This window comes from Spermophilus citellus (assembly GCF_964194105.1).
Source record: "Spermophilus citellus genome assembly, chromosome: 10".
Lineage (NCBI taxonomy): Eukaryota > Metazoa > Chordata > Mammalia > Rodentia > Sciuridae > Spermophilus > Spermophilus citellus.
In genome coordinates, this window is record NC_138197.1 from 33,862,193 (window position 1) to 33,886,306 (window position 24,114).

The 24,114-nt window shown below is 36.2% G+C and overlaps 1 protein-coding gene across 2 annotated transcripts; it reads left to right on the top strand.

Annotated features, from left to right (window-relative positions):
- The first annotated feature begins 13,407 nt into the window (after positions 1 to 13,407).
- C3AR1 (complement C3a receptor 1) lies at positions 13,408 to 23,914 on the top strand. Of its 2 annotated transcripts, XM_081309597.1 has the most exons (3): positions 13,408 to 13,523; positions 19,525 to 21,025; positions 21,751 to 23,914. In XM_081309597.1, exon 2 carries the CDS (start codon positions 19,535 to 19,537, stop codon positions 20,987 to 20,989), a length of 1,455 nt encoding a protein of 484 aa, XP_081165723.1. In that variant the 5' UTR covers positions 13,408 to 13,523; positions 19,525 to 19,534; the 3' UTR covers positions 20,990 to 21,025; positions 21,751 to 23,914. The 2 variants fall into 2 exon arrangements, with proteins under 2 accessions (XP_081165723.1, XP_081165722.1); XM_081309596.1 differs by having other exon boundaries at positions 19,525 to 23,914.
- Positions 23,915 to 24,114: the final 200 nt, after the last annotated feature.

Consider the following 24,114-nt stretch of genomic DNA (forward strand, 5'->3'; position numbering starts at 1 on the left):
AAATAATACCTTCTTTTGAGTCTTTGCCAGGTTTTGGATAAATTTCTCTAATGCTTCTACTTGCTTGTTTCTGTTATGCTCAATCTTTTGTGCTTTATGTGTTACTATGCTTTAATATCTCCTGCTAAAGCATAAGCTCCATAAATGCAGGAAACTTACTTTTTTCATCTTTTATCTCCCAACACCCAGTTCAATACTCTTCACAATCTAGGCATCCAATAATAATTACTGAATAATACAAATTTTCAATTTGTCTAATTACTTAACATTAATTTGGCTATTTATTAAATAAATTGACTTTATTACTGAAAACTTTTCTCACAGAAAACTCCAGCATCAGCATAAATAAAATATTTTTGGAATAAATCCTATATAAATTATATATATATATATATATATATATGTGTGTGTGTGTGTGTGTGTGTGTGTGTGTGTGTGTGTTATAGTGGACACAATACTTGTAAATATTTTTTAATAAATCCTATATAAACTATATATATACATTGTAGGTGGACACAATACCTTTATTTTATTTTTATGTGGTGCTGAGGATCAAACCCAGTGCCTCACACATGCTAGGCGAGCTCTCTACCACTATGCCACAACCCCAGCCCACAATTTTTTTTTTTTCAGTTGTCAATGGACCCTTAACATTTATTTATTTGATTTGTTTGTTTATATGTGATGCTGAAAATTGAACTCAGTGCTTCACATTCTCTAGGCAAGCACTCTACCACTGGGCTATAACCCTAGCCCTCGTATACAAATTCTTATGAGAATACAGAGGAAACAAAGCTTTCCAGTTAATCTTTATGAGACCATCATTAGCTTGATACCAAACCCATACAAAATGTTAGGAGAAAAGAAAACTACAGACAGCCCTGGTGGCATATGCCAATAATCCCAGCCATTCAGAAGGCTGAGGCAAAAAGATCACATAAGTTTAGGAGGATCACAAGTTAGAGGCTTGCCTCAGCAATTTAGCAAGACGCTGTCTCAAAATAAAAACGAAAAAGAGGTAGGAGTGGCTCAGTGGTTAAGTACCCTGAATTTAATCCCTGGTACCAAGGTAATAATAATGACAATAATAATAATATAATGAAATAAACAGAAACGGCTGGGAATATGGCTCAATATTTAAGCTCCCCTGGGTTCAATCCCTGCTACTAAAATAAAGTCTTGGCTGGAATTACCTCTTCTCACCACTGGATAGCAGTAGCTACGCAATTCAAGGATTTCAGGTTGGAGAATAACTGCTGAAAATCAGGCTAATTTTCTTTTACGTGTGACTTTCCAAGTACATGTGACAACCAAGTTCAACAAAAGCACTTTTGTTGGACATGATAAAGGCTTCATGCATCTCTAATCTTGATTACTTTTAGACATACTATACACATGAGGGCTGGGGTTGTGATTCATTGGTAGAATGCTGGTCTCACAAGTTCGAGGCCCTGGGTTCGATCGATCCTCAGCATCACATAAAAATAAATAAAATAAAGGTATTGTGTCCAAATACAACTAAAAAAAAGAAGTATTTAAAAAATACATATATACACATGAAAATAAGTCATAGTTTTTTTGACTTATCCCTATCTCACATAGTTTCTCACTCTTCTTTATCCACACACACAAAAATTATATTACAAGTTTTTAAATCTGACTTGCCTTTGTTCAGAGTACTGCTATCAATGGTATTCATTAAAGTATAATTTTTTTAATGCTGAAGTTGCTACATGGACAGTGATAATAAAAATTATATGGCCATGTGGGGGTTATGTCTGTAATCCCAGTGATTCCAGGGTCTGAGGCAAGAGGATCTCAAGTTCAAGGCCAGCCTAGGCAATTTAGCAAGACCCTGTCTTCAAGATAAAAAATAATAAGGGCTGGGAATGTAGTTCAGTGGTAGAGCACTCTGGCTTCAAACCCTAGTAAAGAAAAAAAAAAATGTCTTTCCTAAGTATGCAAAGATATATATGAAATATTCATTGCAGTGTTACTATAATAAAAACTCAACTAATCTAGTCAGGCACAGTGGCACACCGGTAATCCCAATAGCTCAGGTGGCTGAGGCAATTTATCGAGGTCTTTAGTAAGTTAGCAAACCCAGTCTCAAAATAAAAAATAAAAGGAGCTGGAGATATGGCTCAGTGGTTAAGTGCCCCTGGGTTCATTCCCTGGTTAAAAAAAAAAAAAAAAAAAAAAAAAAAAAAAAAAAAAAATTTAATTAATTAATTTAAAACGAAGCTGTGTATGGTGAAGCACCCTGTAATCACAGCTACTTGGAAGGCTGAGACTGAGACTTTAAGCCCAGCCTGAGCAATATATAGTGAGACCCCCATCTCAAAAAAAAAAAAAAAAGCCTTTCTTGGGACTAGGGGTATAGCCACTGGTAGAGCACTTGCATAGCATATTCAAGGCCCTGGATTCAATCCCCAGAACAACAACAACAACAAAAAAAAAAAACCCAAAAGTAAAATACTTAGGCTTCATAGGCATAGAAGAATTGTAGAAGAGTAGTCAAGATATTAAACAAGGACTGGGAAATACAAAGGGTAAGAGAAACTTTTTCATTTATTTAACCCTACTTTACACTATTCTTATAATAAGAGTAATAAATTATAAAACATGAAAATAAAACTAATATCTGTTCAGGCACCATGGTACCTGCCTATAATCTCAATGGCTTGGGATGGTAAGGCAGAAGGATAGCAAAACAGCAAAAGAGGGCCAACCTCACTTTCATCACAAGCCCACTTTCAGACAACTTACATTCTTCCATGACAACAACATCAGTTTAGTCACGGAGGCTCTGTTCTCAAGATCTAATCATCACACAGGGTGTGGTGGTATGTGCCTGTAATCCTAGTCGTTTGGGATGCTGACGCAGAAGGCTTGCAAGTTCAAAGCCAGCCTCAGCAAATTAGAGAGATCTTGTTTCAAAATAAAAAGGGCTGTGGATGTGGCTCAGAGATTAAGCACTCCTGGGTTCAATCACTGATACCAAAAAAAAAAAAAAAAAAATCTATTCATATCAAATAAAAGCATTAAAGAATGTAGCAGACAAAAAGTAGTTACTTTTGGGTACAGAAGGAAATAAAATGTTTTGCAAAGAGTATGCCAAGAGTTTATATTCTATTTTAATGTCTTATAACTTTAAAAAATCACCCAAATATAGGAAAATATGAAGTCCCTGATAAAGCTGATTAATTCTGACTTGCTAAAGCTAATGTTAATTATATTTTTTGTACACTTGTTCATTTTAAAATTTTCATAATAATAAAATGGGTAATAGGAGACCAATGGATAAAAATAATAAGGTAAATAATAAAGAAATGACCTGAAAAATTATTAAGTGATATATGAGTTGCAAAATTTTTTATATTGTTAAAATATACAACACACTCAGACTTAAATGTACATAGAAAAATTGGAAAAAATATACCCCTAACATTTTTTAGCAGTCACCTCTTAGGAAATGGACCTAGGAGAGGAAATAGCTAAATAATTCTAACTACTGTATAAGTGTTGGCATTTTATTTTTACAATGTTCCAAGTATTGGTATTGTGATTCAAAAACATGCAAATTTTAAATTTTGAAAACATGATGGTAGTCTTACCATGATTTCAAAATGTCTTAACTAAATAGTGGATAAAGTCAGTCATTGACCTAAATCCAGTCATCCCTATTCCTTGCTCCCTAGGGCTGTATTATAACTGCTGTGTCAGGTTAAACTGGCCCAACCTGTAAATCTGATAATCTCTAAATCTGAGAGTTATAAATTCTAACTTTGATTTATTTACTACTGTATCCTCAGACCTAGAACAGTATCTAACACATAGTAGGTGTTTAATCAATATTTGTAGTTTGAATGATAATGACAGAAGTATATTATATATAAAATAAAAAGCTCTAGTGCTATAGAATTTAGGATCAAAGCCACTTTAGTATTTGTGGAGAAAACACTGTTAAGTCCTACAGCTCTGAAAAGCAAAGGATATGTCTTACTCAAAGACACTCTCTTTATGTCCCAATGAGAACTTTTGAGTTAGGAGTCTGTTTCCTGCTGATCTCAGGAAATATTCTTTCCTCCTCACTCTCCACGCTATAACAGCTAGGAAACATGATAATGATTCAGCCCCAGAGAGGTTTAGCGATGAGTCATCCTTTGAGAATCTCCATAAAAAGGATGTGAGGCATGTGACAGGCAATACATGAAATTAGGAGAAGGATCGGGCACTAAAACTAGAGTCTGCTTTTCTTCCTAACTCCTCCATTCCCTACTACACCATCAAATGCAAACCCGGTAGAAGTAATTTCTACTCCTGGTTATAGCTTAGAGTCTGCAGAATGGCTCGTCAAAGAAATCTTTTATTTCAAGAGCAATGTTTTTATCCAGTGAAAAATCTCATAGGACATTTCTCATACCCTAGACTGTCAAAAAGAATTTTTTTTTATATTGGTTGTACTTTACCACTGAGCCACATCCCCATCCCTTTTCATTTTTTATTTTGAAGCAGGGTCTTGCTAAGTTGCTATGGCCTCTCTAAATTGCTGAAGCTGGCTTTGAACTTACTAACCTCCTGCCTTAGCCTCCTGCCTCAGCCTCCTCAGTCACTGAGGTTACAGGCTTGTGCCACAGCACCCCGCTCAAAATTTTAAAATATCTATCAACACCCACTTCTGATAAAGAAATAAGACAATAGGAGCTGGTAAGACTTTGACAGCCTAGTAAATGTATACATGCTCAGAGTTCCCCACTTAAGTAAAGCAACTCCTCCACTATAGGAAAAATGCAAAAGAATTTTGTTGCAGTATTTTTTATCATTTACAACAACAGGACATTAGAAATAACTCAAAAGTCTATAATTATAACAAATAAATTCGGGCATATTCATATAACTAAATATTGTAAATAGTGAACATGATGAACTACATTGTACAATGTATCAACGTGAATAGTTGACAAAAACACAATGTTGAGCTGGCACAGTTGCCCATGTCTGTAATCCCAGTGACTATCAAGCCTGAGGCCATCGGATTGCAAATTCAAAATCAGCTTGGACAACTTAATGAGATCCTGTCTCAAAATTTTAAAAAATCTTGGCTTGAGTTGTAGCTCAGTGGTAGCACGTGTGAGGCACTGGGTTCCATCCTCAGCACCACATAAAAATAAATAAGCCATGCATGGGGTGCCCATGCCTGTAATCCCAGCAGTTTGGGAGCCTGAGACAGGAGGATTGTGAGTTCAAAACAAGCTTTTGCAATGGCAAGGCACTAAGCAACTCAGTGAGACCCTGTCTCTAAATAAAATACAAAATAGGGCTAGGGATGTGACTTAGTGGTTGAATGCCTCTGAGTTCAATCCCTGGTACCAAAAAATAAAAATTAAATAAATTAATTAATTAAATAAAGGTATTTTGTCCATCTACAACAATTTTTAAAAGATACAGAAGAGGGCTAGAAATGTAGCTCATTGACAGAATACTCCTACCATTCAATCACCAGTACCTAAAAGAAAAAGGGGGTTCTGGGGTTGTGGCTCAGTGGTAGCGCTCTTGCCTAGCATGTGTGAGGCACTGAGTTCGATTCTCAGCACTGCATATAAATAAATAAGTAAATAAAATAAAGATCCATCAACAACTAATAAAAATATTTTTTAAAAAAGAGGGCTGGGTAGAGTGCTAGCCTAGCATGGGCGGGACCTGGGTTCAATTCTCAGTACCACATAAAAATAAAGGCATTGTGGTGTGTCCATCTACACCTAAAAAATAAATATTTTAAAAAGAAAATAAAATCAGAAAAACCATGTGGGAAAGGGAGGACAAATTTAAAACTGCACAATGTTCAAAATATGCCGAGCCAGCAAAAATAGACAAATCTAATTTGTATAGTTTAGGTGACAAGTGAGTTTTAAAATGTGAGAAAATGATACACATAAAATTCCTAATTGCGATTTTTCTGGTGGAGGAGCATAAGAGGGCATTTAGAGAGAGGGAGCTTAAAAGCTATTGGTAGCACTCTACTTTTGAGGCTTAGTGGTGAGTTCATAGGTGATCATTTCATTATTTTCACAACATATATATTCATAATATACACTCTTTGAAAATGTACCATACCATTTTTAAAGGGATATGATGAAGCAACTATGTTTTCACAGATTTTTGTTTGTTTTGTTTTGTTATTCCAGGGATTGAACCCAAGGGCACTTAACCACTGAGCCACATCCCCAGCCCTTTTTATTTTTTGAGACAGGTTCTCACTAAGTTGCTTAGGGCCTCACTAAATTGCTGAGGCTGGGCTTGAACTTGCAATCCTCCTGCCCCACCTCCCTAGTCACTGGGATTACAAGTATGTGCCACCATGCCAGGCTCAGGTACTAATTTTTTTTTAATATTTATTTTTTAGGCGTAGATGGACACAACACAATGCCTTCATTTTTTTTTTTTTTAAGAGAGAGGAGAGAGAGGAGAGAGAGAAAGAATTTTTTAATATTTGTTTTTTAGTTCTCTGCGGACACAACATCTTTGTTGGTATGTGGTGCTGAGGATCGAACCGGGCCACACGCACACCAGGCAAGCGCGCTACCGCTTGAGCCACATCCCCAGCCCCAATGCCTTCATTTTTATGTGGTGCTGAGGATTGAACCCGGGTCCCGTCTGTGCTAGGCAAGTGCTCTTCCGCTGAGCCATAATTCCAGCCCTTCAGGTACTAATTTTAAACAATAACATTTCTGGCTGTGTGTGATGATCTACACCTATAATTCCAGATATTTGGGACACTGAGGCAGGAGGATCACAAGGTCCAGACCATCCTCAGCAATTTAGCAAGACTCTCAGCAACTTAGTGATACTCTGGGCAATTTAGCAAGACCAGGTCTCAGAATAAAATATAAAAAGGGCTGGGGATGTAGCTCAGTGGTAATGGGCTCCTGAGTTCAATTCCCAGTACCAAAAACCATTTTTTTTTTCTGTATAATAATGATGATCCTTTAGAAAAATGCTTTCACATATACTTTCTCATTTATTTCTCACAACAATCTTGCCTGGTAAATAGGGTTATTCCCATTTTTATAAAAAATGTTGAGTAGGTCAGATTTATTCATTGCTCATCCAATATGTAAGTGTCAGAAAAGGAAAATCCTAGAGTCTGATACCAAAGTAATAACTGCCCATAACCTATATTTAAAAATGTTTGTATATATTATTAGTATTCTTTTGCCTGTGATTGAATTATACTACTGCCTAACATTAATTAAGTACTGAATGCTATTCTACATGTTTGTAGTAATTATATCATTAACCCTCATGTGAGACATGTAATATTATTATAATGCCCATCTGACAGGTGAGAAGCTGATAAAGAGTGATTAAGTGATTTGTCATCAGTAAGAAATGGCAGACATTGATCTCATCATCTCCAAACTTAGGTCCTTAAGCACTGTGTAATTCTTCACTTATAAAATGGACAAAAAACCCAAGTGTTATAGAAGTCATGTTAAATCTTCATTATTTATGAATTCCATATTTGTGAATAACCTACTCACTAAAATTTATCTGCAGATGTAACAGTGGTTTGTTTCACTTTATGCTTTGACTACATCCCTTGGTGCTCTAAAACAGACATGTTTTTTCTTTTTCCTGACCTTCTCCTCCCTGATCTTCTGAATGATCTTCTCCTCCCTGACCTTCTACTTCCTAATCTTCTCCTTAATTTCTCCTCCCTAATCCAGGGAAACAGGATTTCTCTGAATCACCTCTTTAAAAAACCCTTGTTTCCCATGATGGGGAAAATCACAGCCTCTGGAACTGGAGTACCCCGTGTTTCTCCTTTGCTAGCAAAGCAATAAAACTTCTTTTTCCTTTTTCTCAAAACCATGTCCTCACTATTGGATTGACACTGGGGACAAGGACCAAGCTTTCAGTAGTAACACAAGCTCAAAACCAACATTCAAAAGCTTTCATAGTCCTTCTCAAACATGCAAAGGTGGCAAAAAAATTAAGTCACAGGACATACAAGTAACCTAGCTGAGGTCAAACAAGGTGACTCTACTTACTTGTTTCAGTTCTTGTACTATCCATGAGTGTCCTTTTCATGGTCTATTTAGTGCCACCATTTTTTACATTTTTGTGGGGTTTGTTGGCGATTTCACCATTTTTAAAATGCTTCCAGGCATCAGACCAAAGTATTGCCTCAAGTTCCTAAGCGTAAGACTTTGATGTACCTTACAGAGAAAGTAAGTGTGTGAGATAAACCTTTTCCAGGCATAAGTTATAGTGCTGTTGTTAGAAAGTCAACATTAATGAATCAAAAAGATTTTAAAGTTGCTCTCAGTGGCGCACACCTATAATCTCAGCAACTCAGGAGCCTGAGGCATGATTGTGAGTTTGAGGCCAGCCTCAGCAATTTAGAAAGGTTCTAAGCAATTTAACCAGATCCTGTCTGTAATTGACTCAAAAATTTATCTTGACCTACATTTATGAGAGTCACCTACTATAATATACTACTACATTAAAAATTGCAGACGGGCATGGCAGCACAACCTATAATCTCACCAGCTTGGAAGGCTGAGACAGGAAGTTCAAAACCAGCCTCAGCAATTTAGTGAGGCTCTAGGCAACTCACTGAGACCCTGTCTCTAAATAAAATACAAAATAGGGCTGGAGATGTGGCTCAGTGGTTGAGTGCCCCTGAGTTCAATCTCCAGTACAAAAACAAACAAACAAACAAACAAAAACTGCAGAAGGTTGCTTCCCTAGAATTGGAAAATAAGAATATAAAAGAATATAAACTAGGAAGGAGGGGGAGGGAGGGGGCAAGAGGGTAGGAATGATGGTTAAATGATTTAGATATCATTACCCTAAGTACATATATGAAGACACAAATGGTGTGAAAATACTTTGTGTACAATCAGTGACTTAAAAAAATATGCTCTATATGTGTAATATGAAATGAATTGCATTCTGCCATCATATATAATAAATTAGAATAAATAAATAATTTTTTTAAAAAATAATATAAACTAGAATGGGCAAATGTGGTTAGAGGCTCTTGCTGCAGCTTAACAAGAGTCTATGAACCTATAGGCCTATTACCTCTGCTACTGCTGCTATAAGAACCAGTAATCGTGCTGGAACCCACAGTTGCCAGGAGCCATGCCAAACCTGCATCTCCATTGCAGGAGCCCCCCAGAGTTGTCTGCTGATGCTGGAATCAGAAGGTAACTGATTTTCCTTTCTCTCTTCTTGCTTTTGTTTCAAATTTTTTAATTATAAATTTTCTCTTTGGGGGGATTACTGAGGGTTAAACCTGGAGTGCTTAATTACTGAGCTACATCCCCAGCCCTTTTTTTGTATTTTATGTAAAGACAGGGTCTCACTGAGGTGCTTAGGGCCTCACTAAATTGCTGAGGCTGGCTTTGAACTTTTGATCCTCCTGCCTCAGCCTCCTGAGCAGCTGGGATTATAGGCGTGCTCCACTGCACCCTGCCTCCAGTTAATTTTAACCACCAACTTTATTTCCCTTTACTGACCAGTAATAGAATTTATCTGTGTCATCCACAGTTTTTGTGTTTGTTTATATTTATTTAGAATATATATTTTTTTCACATGATCTAAATGGATCTAATCATTTCCCCTGAGGTCCTTAAAGACAGTAACTTTCTCATATGTTTATTATTAAATCTCTCAGACAAAACAGGCTAGAAATTCTATGATTTTAAAATTTTTATTTTGTCCAAATGAATTTAATGTAGATCTCCATCAATGACAATATAGAATTAACTAATGATTCATAGCTATCTTTTAATATATATTCAAGATTCATTTTTAGCCAGTCACCACCGTAATCCCAGTAATCAGCAAAGTTAAGGCAGGAGGACAGAAAGTTCAAAGCCAGTCTCAGCAACTGAGTGAGACCCTGTCTCTAAATAAATAAATAAATAGGCCTAAAGATGTGGCTCAGTGGCTAAGCACACTGGGTTCAATCCCTGGTACCAAAAAGAAAAAAAGAAAAAGATTTAATTTTTGCCCAAGGCATCTAATCTCTGCTTAGAAATTTATATTTAGATATTAAAAAAAAAACAGAAGTGAAACATATAAATTCCCCTAGAGTTTTTCATGTCAATATACAAAACAATTTATACTTACTTAATACATTCAAAAACAGAAACAGTATTCACAAGATACTTTTCAATAATTTCCTTCCCATGATGGGATGATATAGCTCAATGGTAGAGTGCTTGCTTGCTGAGTGTATGTACAGTCCTGGGTTGCAGCCCTGCACCTAAAAAATAAATAAATAAACAACAAATGAATAAAATCTCCCAGGCAGAGACAGTGACCTGGGCCTACAATCCCAGCTACTCAGGAGACTGAGGCAGGAGGATGGGGAGTTCAGCACAAATCTGGGCTATAATATAGTGGGACCCTATTTCCAAAAACAAAAGAAAGGGAAAAAAATATTTTCCTTCCTGAACTGAAAATCCAGAAATCACAGCTGGGAATTTCTCAAAGTGGTTTGAAGTGCTATATAATCTTTAAAGAAATGAAATCAATAAAACTGAATCCACATCAGAAAAAAAACTTTAAGGACTCATATGAACTCTCTGAATAATATTCAGATGTCAACATCATTTTCAAACATTTATTCATGCATTGGTGCCTAATCATTTTATACTGGGCACTGGAGATCCAAACTCATGGTCTAGTAGAACAGAGAAACAGATAAATTATTATTTAAGCACTACTATTTTTCTGTCAGATTGTATTCTTTCTTAAAGCCCGGCTCAAGTGCTGCTTCTTCAATGAATCACCTTCTTGTTTGCTTCAGTAAGAATTCCATGTTCCCCAAGTATATTGTACCCTCCTAGCAGTTCCCACTGTATATCATTACATAGATTTCTCAAAGCTTCTGCATCCCCTACAGAGCAGAAAATTGTGTTTATAGTGGGACCAAAGTACATGTTTATGATATTGGACATGGTGGTAAAAACTTTATCTTCTGAAAGTTTAAAAGATATGCTCATCACTGAGCATGGTGGTGCATGCCTATAATCAATCCCAGCTATGGGGAGGTTAAGGCAAGAAGATCACAAGTTCAAGGACAGCCTGGGCAGCATAGTGAGACTGTCACAAAATAAAAAGGGCTCTTGGTGTAGCTTAGTGGTTGAGTACCCCAGTACCATAAATAAATAAATAGAATACACACATGAGCACACACACTAATCATGTCACTCTTTTGTGTGTGCTCTGAATACATTTGTCACTTAATATTTCCAAATATTAGAGGGAAAGAAAACAAAAAATAATTAAATGCATAGAAATTTGTCCTGATATATTATTAAATGAAAATCCAAGTCATATAATCACATATAAATTGTAGTCCCGGGATTCCACCTCTTGGGTCCCCTTCTTCCTCCGGGAGAAGTCTTTTCTGCTGTCCTTTAATAAACTTCTAATTTCTACTCTGAAAAAAAAAAAAATAAAAAAAAATAAATTGTAGTCCCATTTTTTTACAAACTATACTTTTTTAAAAAAAATATGTGCTATATTTAGAAAAAATCAGAAAGAATGAACATTAGTCTATTTAAAATTGTTACTGTAACAGGGGTTCACTTGATACTTTGACTATATCCCTTGTGGTTTTAAAATTTACATTTTTTTCTTATTCCCCAATCTTCTTTTCCTTAAGTTTCTCCTTCCTGATCTTCTTTTCCCTAAACTTCTCTTTCCCGATTGATCTCTCCTCCCTAATTTCGTTTTTTCTCTGAATCGCCTCTATAAAACCCCCTGTTCCTGCTGATGGGCAGAATTAAAACCTTTGGGACAGGAGTCCCTTGTGTTTTTCCTTTGCTAGAAAAGCAACAAATCTTCTTTTTCCTTTTTTTCTCAAGACCTTGCTTTGTTATTAGATTGGCATTGAGAAGGAGAACCGAGCTTTGGGTTACATAACTTCTGGTCATACTGAAAAATGAAAGCTTCCATTTTTTAATCTTTTCTATTTCTGCATTATTTAATTTATCATTTTATATGTATGTACTATTTTTAATTAGATTATAATAACAATAGAAATAACTTAAATACTATTCAGTTCTTAGCATTTTTGTTAGGTCTTTCTGCTTCAAAAATAAACCAACGTGGATGATTTGACTGAAAACAAGAGGAGGAGCTGATGTCATTGTTTAGATACGTTTATCAATTTGGAATGAAGAATTCATCAGACAACAGTGTTCACAAATATGTGAAAGAATGATGTGAGGGAGGAAGAATTCCTTACTGTGTGTACTTTAAACAGGAGTCATCTTCAGTCTTTTGCACTCCTTCCTGATGAATCATAACCTCAACTTTCACCATATTCCACCATTGGCTGCACTCTCCCACCTATCTGCCTTTGGCTATGATTCACATATGCTTTCACCTTTTCACCTTATTCTGCCTCTAGAAGTTCTATAGTTATTTAAGGACTTGCTCACATCTTATATCTGCCTTAAGACTTCCCATATTGTCCCCTGCCTATTATGTTCTATTACTTTAGTACTATTTTTATTTCTATTACTACACAAAGTATGAGTTATACTACAGTCTATGTGTACATATGTGAATACATATTCCCTCTTGATTGTAAATTTCTATGAACTAGAATGTTTAATTTATCATAATTTTGGCATGGCATATTTATTTATTTATTTATTTATCAAAGGACCTTTATTTATTTATTTGTTTGTTTGTTTATGGTTCTGAGAATTGAACCCAGTGTCCCACACATGCTAGGCAAGCGCTCTCACACTGAGCCACCGCCCTAGCCCTGGCATGGTTTTTTTTTTACACATACTAAACCTCAAAGAGATGTTATCTGAGATGAATTAAAAGCATTTATGCAGGTTATTTCTCTATAACCAACCTCATTCTAATCCTCCCATTTCAATAGGGTCAGTTTTTTGCATTCACAAAGCAAAACAAAAGCAAAATTCATAAAAATGGGAAGTTTATGTACAAAATTCTCTTTTGGGCTGGGGATGTGGCTCAAGTGGTAGCGCGCTTGCCTGGCATGCATGCGGCCCGGATTCGATCCTCAGCACCACATACAAACAAAGATGTTGTGTCCACCGAAAACTAAAAAATAAATATTAAAATTCCCTCTCTCTCTCTGTCTCTCTCTCTCTCTCTCTCTCTCTCTCTCTCTCTTTAAAAAAAAAAAAAAAGTTCTCTTTCCCTAATTGTACTCTGTGTCCTGCAAAAAAAAAAAAAAAAACATTTCACTAGAACTCTCTCACTTTGTTCTTCTTTTCTTATCTGAGCCACTTTAAAATGACTCACTTAGAAACTCTTCCTGTTGAACTCAAGACAGTGGTCTAGATCATGAGGCTGACTTTACCATCGGAAACAGAAAGAAGGAAAAGAGAGAACTCAGCAACTTGCTTAAAAATATTTCATGACTTCATTGTGGCTAAGTGTGGAGGTCAGTTAGGACTTCTGGGGACCTACAGATTGGTGCTGAAGATTTTAGCTACAGTCTTGGTTATTTGGTAAGAATACCTAAATTGATCTGATGCCTTGTGCTTAGCCTGCTTTGCTCATTGCAGATAAGGGTTATCATCTCCTACTTTCCTCTATTCCTTCCCCACCTTTTATTTCTCTTGTCTTATCCTTTGTCTGATTTTATTTTTTCTAAATATTTCACATTCTAATTGTCTCTGCTTTTAACATCTTCATTCTGGAAATAATAGTGAATTTTTGTGCCATCCCCTCCAACTATTTTGGGGGGGGGGGCAGTAACCAGTGATTGAAACCAGGGGTTCTTAACTACAGAGTCATATTCCCAGTCCTTTTTATTTTTTATTATTTTTATTCTTTATTTTTGGGTACTGGGGATTAAACTCAGGGACACTCAACCACTGAGCCACATTCCCAGCTCTATTTTGTATTTTATTTAGAGACAGGGTCTCACTGAGTTGCTTAGCACCTTGCTTTTACTGAAGCTGGCTTTGAACTTGCAGCCCTCCTGCCTCAGCCTCCAGAGCCACTGGAATTGCAGGTGTGCACCACCACACCCGGTTTATTTCTTATTTTGTGACAGGGTCTCACTAGGTTCCCACTAAGTTGCTGGCGCTGGCTTTGAACTTGCAATCCTCCTGCCTCAGCCTCCCAAGTCGCTGGAACTACAGGCATGCACCACTGTGCCTGGCTCATTTTTCCCTCTTAAAGTGTCTATGTTTCCCCTCCTACTTTTTGATTCCAGTTTTCCCCATTAGTTTTGGGTTTTTGTTTTTTTTTTTTTAATCATTGATTATACACACACAGAAATTCTCATTCTATTTCCCTATTTTTTTTCTTCTACTCTTCCCATTTCTTATTGCTACTGGCTCTGTCATTGTATCATTACTATTTGATTCTGGGATAAAATAGTTTTCCTTTCCTTATTATAGATGAATTTTAGTTTCAAAATTTTATCCTTTTAATTACTATTGACCCCTTCTATAATAAAATCTAAGGAAAAATTTTTCTACTAATCTTAAACATAGTGGTATTTTTTAGCTAAAGCTTAAAGAAATGTAAAACATAATCTTGCACTGAAGGACTTTTAAGGCTTGTCTCATATATACTTTCATTTCATGACAGATAATATGTGATAATATAGCTCATACAGATAACTTCCCTCATATTGGAATTTTGAGCTTTTCAACTCTTATTATTTCAGTTTGTGCAGTGCCCTTTACTAGAAATACCATATGTTTTTGCTTATGTGATGCTTTGCAGTAAAAAGAAATTGGCCTGACACTCAGTGGACCTAGCATCTGAGAACCTCCTGAGTTGTGATTGTGTAAAAGTGACCTAATCTACTGAGTTTCAGTATCAAAAATTACAAAAGTAGAGAGAACTAGAGATGACTATTCAGTTTTCTTTCAGTCCTAGCAATCTATGACTTTATCCTTCTTTCATTGTTTTATGGATCTATGCATAAGTCTGTATGAATCTCTGCATAAATGGTGCAATAGATCAAGGTAGCTGCCATTCACAAGAGGGAGGGAAGAGCTCATGATAGGACTTGAATATTTGAGTAGAAAAGGCCACAGAAAGGAGAATGGGAATAATTTCTTTTTTTGTATTTTGTTGACTTGTTATTTTCACTTCTGCTAATCCTATATATCCCTTTAAAAATGTTCGTTTAACTCAGCAGAACTACTTTCAAGTCACGAAAAAATTTTGGGCCTCTATAAAAAGAAATGTAGAGTGTTATTGTATCCAATGAGAATTAGGAACTTAAAAAGGAAGTTAGAAGCAACAGCATAGGAATTAAGAAAGCAGCCATGGTAAGGATTAAATGGATAAGAATTACAATGTTGAATTCAATTAAAGATAAAGAAAAAGCTAACCAGGCATATCTGTAATTCCAGAAGGCTGAGGCAGGAAGATCACGAATTCAAAGCCAGCCTCAACAACTTAACAAGGCCCTAAGCAACTTAGACCCTGTCTCAAAATAAAAAAGGGCTAGACATGTGGCTCAGTGGTTAAACACCCCTGAGTTCAAGCCCCAGTATCAAAAAACAAAGTCAACCCTAGGTGAGCACTCATCCGTTGAAGTTATATTTAGCCTTTATGTCATATAAGGTACTGAGTTAAATTCTGTGGAACAATTATTTATGCAGAAGACTATTTTTACCATCATGAAATTTAAGGCCAGAATGATAATTAAGACAGCCATGATCTTAATTGATAATTATAACACAAGATAAAAATGTGCCATTGCATAGAGAATATGAAAAAGGATTCAATGCACACAATCAATACGCTGAAGAATTAATTTCTAAATGGCATTATAAGAAATTATTTCAAGGAAGATATAATATTCGAGCCTGACCTTGAGGAATATGTAATATTTTAATAGGCAGAGATTAAGGATGGAGGAAAGAAGAGGCTAAATGAAAGACATAATTCCAGATAGAAGTAAACAGCATTAGCCAAGAAATAAGAAAACTGCATTAATTTGGAAGAGTGAATCCTTTGGGAAAGTAGTGTACACTTACAGGAATGTTCAGAACCAGGAGAGAATAATGTCACAGAGGCCAAGAGAACACTATTAAGGACTTAGCATACCGAATGACAAATTTTACCTTGTGGAGGATGAAGACAAACAGAGGTTTGGATTTGTTCTGTAAAAGTAATGGGGGCAGTATGTAAATTAAAAAGGTTAAGAAGGAAGTGGTCAGAACAATGCACCCCCAAAAGAGCCAACATCCTGGAAAAGAGAAACTATGCTAAATTAAGAAACTTAAGATATATAATACCCCATAGTAAAGTATGATTCTAGATTGGATATTGTCAGGGATAAATCTTTTTTTTTTTTTTTTTTTAGTTGTAGTTGGACACAAGACCTTTATTTTATTTTTTTTTTATATGATGCTGAGGATCGAACCCAGGGCCTTGCACATGGTAGGCAAGCACTCTACCACTGAACCAAAACCCCAGCTTCCATATAAATCAATTATAAAAGATATTTTAGGGGCAGTTGACAAATAATTGGACAAAGACTAGATATTCCTTAAAATACAATCATACCGTAATGTGAAGACTGGTAACTGAAAACATAAACAAGTTTATAAAACAATATGTATTTACACCCCTATTTATAGCTGCATTATTCACAACAGCCTAAAGGTCAAAGGAACCTGAAGTCCACTGACAGATAATTTCATAAGTAAACTCTCATTTTTGCATTGGAATATTAGCCTTAAAAAGGAAAGGAATAATGACACATTCCACAAAATGAAAGGCAGTATGCTCAATGAAAAAAGAAAAAGCCAGGAGGGGGGATAGTAGGGGATAGGAAAGGTAGCAGAATACAACAATTACTAATAGGGCATTATGTAAAATTGTGGATGTGTAACCGACGTGATTCTGCAATCTGCATTTGGGGTAAAATTGGGGGTTCATAACCCACTTCAATCTAATGTATGAAATATGATATGTCAAGAGCTTTGTAATGTTGTGAACAACCAATAAAAAAAATTAAAAAAAAAAGAAAAAAAAGAAAAAGCCAGACACAAAAAGAAAAAGACTATGAAGTATGTAAAGTGGTCAAATTTGTAAAAATTGAAAGAATGTTGGTTGCGGGGGAGCAGTGGAGAAGAGGAAACTGGGAATTGCTTCATGGGTACAGTTTCCGCTTTGCAATATGAAAAAGTTCTGGTCATTAGTTTTGCAACAATGTGAATTCAGTAAATACTGCTGAACTATTAATAATGGTTGAGGTAGAGTGCAATGGTACACACCTATGATGGCAGCTACTCAGGAGGCTGAGGCAGGAGGAACACAAGTTTGGCAACTTAGTGAAATCCTGTCTCAAATAAAATTTTTAAAAGCTGGGGATGGGGCTGGGGTTGTAGCTCAGCAGTGGAGCACTTGCCTAGCATATGCAAGGCCCTGGGTTTGATCTTCAGCACCACAAAAAATAAATAAATAAATAAAATAAAGATATTGTGTCCAACTATAACTAAAAAAAAAAAAAAAAAAATCAAAAAGCTGGGGATGTACAAAGCCCTGGATTTAATCCCCAATATGAGAAAGAAGAGAGAGAGAGAGAGAGAGAGAGAGAGAGAGAAAGGAAGGAAGGAAAGACTAAGATGGTAAATTTTATGTTGTGGGCTGGGTTTATGACTCAGTCTTAGAGAGTTTCTCTCGCACTCATGAGGCCCTGGGTTTGATCCTCAGCACCACATAAAAATAAATAAATAAATATTAAAGATATTGTGTCCATCTACAACTAAAAAATAAATAAATAAAAATAAAAAAAATTTGATGTGTGTTTTACAATTCAAATTTTAAAAAAATATTCATGGTATGATCTAATTTTGTTAAACTTTAACAAAAATATGCATATACATATGTATACACACATATATGAAAAAAAAGATCCAAAGGATATAAATTAAGATATAGTAATCACTGACTGGTGGATATGACATTTTCATTTTTTTCTTTCTTTCTTTTCTTTTTTTTTTTTTTTTTTTTTGGTACCAGGGATATTGAAGCCAGGGGCACTGAGCCACATCCCCAGTTCTTATTTGTATTTTATTTAGAGACAGGATATCACTGAGGTGCTTGGGTCTCACCAAGTTACTAAGGCGTGGCTTTGAACTCAAGATCCTCCTACCTCAACCTCCCAAGCCACTAGGATTACAAGCATGAGCTACCGTGCCAGCTCATTTTCTTATTTTTACTTGTCTGTTTCCAACTCTCTTCATGTCTATTTTCTGCTTTTGTAATAATAATGCTATTTTCCCAAAATTTTACTCTAAAACACAAGAAGGAAATGATGAAAGCAGTCAATGCAAAGAGCATCAATAACTCTTGAGAAATCTGATAGTAAAAGAAGAAGAAGTTGCATCTGAAAGACAAAACCAAGTGGCGACTCCCTCTTTTTGTGATAGTTGAGTCCTTTAAAAGTCTGCTTAAGGAAATGGATCCAACTTCTGCCATCAGAGAAATTAAAATAAATAAATTTAAAATTTTTCATATCATTTTAGATTGTGAAGCTTCCAAAAGCCTTTTCATTAACACAGGTAGGGGACCACAAGTTCCAGAAGTTTTTGTTTACTCATTTAGCTTACTTGTTTGTTTAAAAAAAAAAAAAAAAAAAAATATATATATATATATATATATATACTGTAAATGGACACAATACCTTTATTTTGTTTATTAATTTTTTTAATGTGGTGCTGAGGATTGAACCCAGTGCCTCACATGTGAGGCAAGCGCTCTACTGTTGAGCCACAACCCAGCCCCTACTTGTTTGTTTTGGGGGACATGAAGCATGGAGTGAGTCAGTGGAAAATGAGAGATAAAAGTACCAAAAAAAAAAAAAGAATCATAAATTTGCATTGATATGGACTTCTAAGTAAAGTTGATATTTTGATACACATTCAAATCTATCCAGCAGATTTTAAACTGTCAGAAAATGTTTTTGTGTGGTTTAGTATGAAGTCAACTATTATGGTTTGGATATGTGGTGTCCTCCAACAGCTCATGTGTGAGACAATGCAAGAATGTTCAGAGATGAAATGATTAGGTTATGAGAGTTGTGACCAAATCAGTGGATTAATTCACTTTTCTGGATTAACTGGATTCAGGCAGATAAGGTGTGGTTGGAGGAAGTAGGTCTCTGAGGGCATGCCTTGGAATTTATATTTTGACTCTGGTGAATGGAGTAGTCTCTTTCCTCCCCTCCCCTCTCATCCCCTCTCCTCTCCTTCCTGATTGCCATGTCCTGAGCTGCTTTCCTCTGCCATGAAATTTTGCCTCACCTCTGAAACCATAAGCCAAAACAAACTTCTCCCTAAGTTGTTCTTTGTTGGGTCTTTTGGTCACAGTGATGCAAAGATGCCTAAAACATCAAGGAATATAAACAAAAACATGTGAGGGCCTTCTGGCTTTGCGGTGCCGCATCATTATGTAGGCAGGTTAGGATTTTAAGAATACACATTTTACAAAGATACTGTTAGTTATAACATTTCTTTCATCTTTTTGCAGAAGTTTAGCAATGGAGTCATTCTCTGCTGAGACCAACTCAACTGACCCACTCTCCCAGCCTTTGTATGAACCCCAAATAATTCTCTCCATGGTCATTCTTGGCCTCACTTTTTTATTAGGATTGCCAGGCAATGGGCTGGTGTTGTGGGTGGCTGGCCTAAAGATGCAGCGGACAGTGAACACAGTTTGGTTTCTCCATCTCACCCTGGCAGATTTTCTTTGCTGCCTTTCTTTGCCCTTCTCCCTGGCTCACTTAGCTCTCCATGGATACTGGCCCTATGGCAGGTTCCTGTGCAAGCTTATCCCCTCCATCATCATCCTCAACATGTTTGCCAGTGTCTTCCTGCTTACTGCCATTAGCGTGGACCGATGTCTGATGGTACTCAGGCCAGTCTGGTGTCAGAATCATCGCAGAGTGAGGACAGCCTTCGCTATTTGTGGATGTATTTGGATGATGTCTTTTGCAATGTGTATTCCTGTGTTCATGTACCGGGAAACATTCACTGTAGACGATTATAAAATGTGTATATACAATTTTGATTTCACCAGCTCAGATTATTCGGATTACACCTATGATGCAGATGAATTAGAAAACGGGTCTTTCACCAACTCCATTGTTCAGCAGCCTGGAAAAATGGATGATAAGTTAAATTCTTCCTCTTTCCAAGCAAACAATTATCCTTGGACAGCCCCCACTATCCTCCAATCTCAAACACTTCGAAGACATTCTGGAGATTTGATCCCTGGGGAGTCAGCAAGATTATCTAGTCAACATCCATCTTACAATAATTTTAAGCCTCCTAATATTTCATCTGCAAGCCCCAGTGGGTTTCTCACTGAAGATCACAAAACTGATGTACTGCATAACCCTAATAATTTTCTTCCTACTGATTTAGACCTCTACCCCAGGGCTTATAGTGATAACTTTTATGAGCCTGAGCAATCACAAGATTTCCAGGATGATAATTTAAGCCAATTTCCTGGTGACAGTAAAGTGCAAAAAACTATGATGATAATAACCATTACAAGGTTAGTGTTGGGTTTCTTGCTGCCTTTTATTATCATTGTGTGCTGTTACAGCATCATCGTTTTTCGAATGCGACGGAGCCAACTGACAAAGTCTCGGAACAAAATTTTCCGAGTGACCGTGATGGTGGTGACTGTATTTCTTGTCTGCTGGACCCCATACCATATTATTGGAGTCCTATTACTGGTTATTAACCCAGGATCTTCCTTGAGAGGAACTCTATTATCCTGGGACAATGTGGCCCTTGCTCTAGCATCTGCCAATAGTTGTTTCAATCCCTTCCTCTATGCCCTCTTGGGGAAAGATTTTAGAAAGAAAGCAAAGCAGTCTGTGAAGGGTATTCTGGAGGCAGCCTTCAGTGAGGAACTCACACACTCTACCAGTTGTTTCCAAAACAAAGTCTTTACAGAAAGAAACAGCATCAGCACAGGTGTGTGAAAATACAGAGCAACCTACCTAAGTAGATGTCTTTAGGTGAGTATTTGTAAAAGAATGAGGGATTATGCCAAGCAGGAGACTTCAGAAATCATCAAATAATCAATCTAGCAATTTTCAAAGTGTGGTCTCAAATTACTGGCATCAGCATCTACTGGAATGGAAATTTGTTAGAAATTCAATACTCAAGGTTCCATGGATGAATCAGTATCTCTGGGAGATGAGGCCCATTGTTTTAACAGGCCCTCTTGCTTCTCATTAACACCAAATTGGAGAATCATTATAAAAATTAGTGTATTTCTATCCCTAAGCCATGTGAGATAAATAAGAATCTAGTCTTTGTGTGTGTGTGTGTGTGTGTGTGTGTGTGTGTGTGTTGGAGGGGGGGGGTGGTTACAGGGAATTTAGCCCAGAGGTGCTTTACCACTGAGGTATATTCTCCCAGCCCCCAATTTTTTTTTCTTGAGACAGGGTTTTATTAAGTTGCTTAGGGCCTCACTAATTTGCTGAGGCTGGCTTTGAACTTGCAGTCCTCCTGCCTCAGCCTCCTGAGTAACTGAAATTAAAGGCATGCACTACCATGCCCAGCCTACTCTATTTTTAACTGTTTCCATCACTAAGTTTTTTCTTTAGCATTATCTAAATCCTTTTCCATATTACCAACGTAAGACCATTTCTTCTTGTCTTACATGAATGGAAGATAATCACTTATTCTATATGGCTTTGTTATGATGTTGGTGGTGACAGTTTTAAATGAAAATAAGTTGCAGAAAGAAAAAGCATGTGAAAACAAGGAGTTATGCGCCTGAGTCTGGAGCAGAGTACAATGCCAGATGTCTGCTGCTGGGAATACCCCTGATACAGGATACAGGAAGTCAAAGTTTCCAAGATTACCACTAAAGAGTATCTAGAATACATCTAAAAACTTACTTATGAAATATTATGGAAACTGTGGTTTGGGGAGTTCTCTGTTTGTTGATTCTATCTGCCTACTGATAAAACCATCTATCTTTATTCCTTTTTAATTTCTTAATTCCTTATTGTTCCCCTGCCTCTTAATCTTCTTTCACATCAGACTTTGTGCTTCACATAACTCCTGATTCTTTAAGGTTCTAATTAGTCTGCTTGCCCCAAATTAATAGTTTTCAAGGAACTCATTTCAAATGAAAGGAGGAAGAGAAGGGAGGATGGAGCAGCATATCTTTGATTCACTGAAAAATGACTGAGAACCCTGACAGGAATACCATCAAAAAAGTGTTTTAAACATGGCTCCAGGTCTCTTTCATGCCCAAATTACCAGATATAGCTTTTAAGTATCTATTATTATTTTGCTACCAGGGATTGAACCCAGAGGTGCTTAACCACTGAGTCACATCCACAGCCCTTTTTATTTCTGGAGATAGGATCTCTTGAAGTTGGTTAGGGCCTTGGTAAGTTGCTGAGGCTTTTGAATACACAATTCTCCTGCCTCAGCCTCCGGGGCCCCTGGGATTACAGGGGTGTGCTACCATGCCCACCAGCATTTAAGTTTTTAAAATTAATCTTTATATTTACCAAGTAATAGTAATATACACATTTAATTATTAAAGAATTTAAAGATTATAATAAAATGAGGCCTTCTATTCCATTGCCCAATAACTCACAACTCCCACTTTCATTTCCCAGAGATAACCCTTGTAACAATTTTAGATATTCCTCCTGATATTGACCATGTTCCTAAGTAATATGCTTTTGCAGCTGTTTTTGTAGACATGATAAAATGACTTCTTGTTTTAAAAGATGAAGGTTTTTATCCAGATATCTTCCTATTTCTAAAATAGTTTATTCAACATGCCAACTTTCATAATTTGCTCACGATCACAAATTTTTCTTCTAATTTACCTATATATTCCAACAACTTATATAGCTTTCCTTATTTTTTTAAAAAAAATTATGAATACATATTAATTGTATATATTAATGGGGTTTGTTGTGATATTTCCATACATGCATACAGAATGCACTGATCAAATCCAACCACCCTTTTCCCATCACATCCCCCCACCACACCTCACACACACACCCTTCCCAATCTCTATAGTAATTATAACTTTCAGATCAACTTTTTAACCACTACCTATGAGACAGAATATGTAGTACTTGTCTTTCTATGCATAGCTTATTTCCCTTAACATAATGTCCTTCAGTTCCATTCCATTTTGCTGCAAATGACAGGATTTCATTTCTCTTTATGACTGAAAAATACTCTATTGTATATGTATACCACATTGTCTTTATCCATTCAATTGTCAATGGGCACTAGACTGATTCAATATCTTAGCTATTGTGAATAGTACCATAGTAAACCTTCTTTGGTTTTTAAAAAGCATTTTTTCAATTCCTGCCACCTTTTCTTTCCTCTGTGTATTTCATCATGTTAAACCTTTGAAATTTTGGCTTGTTTGTACTACAACATAGCATTTTATTTTATTTTTTAAGCAAAGCTTTTCTTCATTTAAAAGGGGGGGAAAAACAACAAAACTATACAGTAATCTTTCCTCATGTTCATTGCACAAAATGAGTTCTACTAGAACTTTGACACTCTGGTCATTTTTACAATTTTAAGTCTCAACTTTAAAAAATGTTTTCCTATTCCAAATATCTCTCATAACTTTTTTTCAAGATGGTGTAGAAACAGTATTTCTGCATAATTCATTGGAATTTTCTTTGTTATTAAAATATCTTCTCTCATAGCATTTTAGACTTTTAAGAATGATTTGCTCAATAATTGAGGTAAGGGTCTAGACTACACATTTGTTGTAAAGTACTGTGCAGAAAAATTTCAAACCACTTGGAATTTTTTGTTTGTGAGGAAATAATGTCTGACCTGATGTAAGATTTGCAGTAATAGCTTTTCAATTTAATTTGCTTATGTATTTCATGTGAATAAATTTTTTGCCCCTGGTTCCTTTCAAGTGTCAGAAATTCATGCATCCTTTAAATGGACACTAAAAGGTGGGCCTACTCCACCCATGAACCTGCAAGGGGTTACTGACTCTCCCAACAAAAGTTCACTACATTTAATAGCATTTAAAAAAAGGACTGTTAAAGGCATTAAAAAAAAAAAAAAAAAAGGTCAACTAATGAAA

Bases quoted from the DNA above. Each gene is read 5' to 3' on its own strand.
- C3AR1 (XM_081309596.1), top strand. From the start codon at position 19,535: ATGGAGTCATTCTCTGCTGAGACCAACTCAACTGACCCACTCTCCCAG.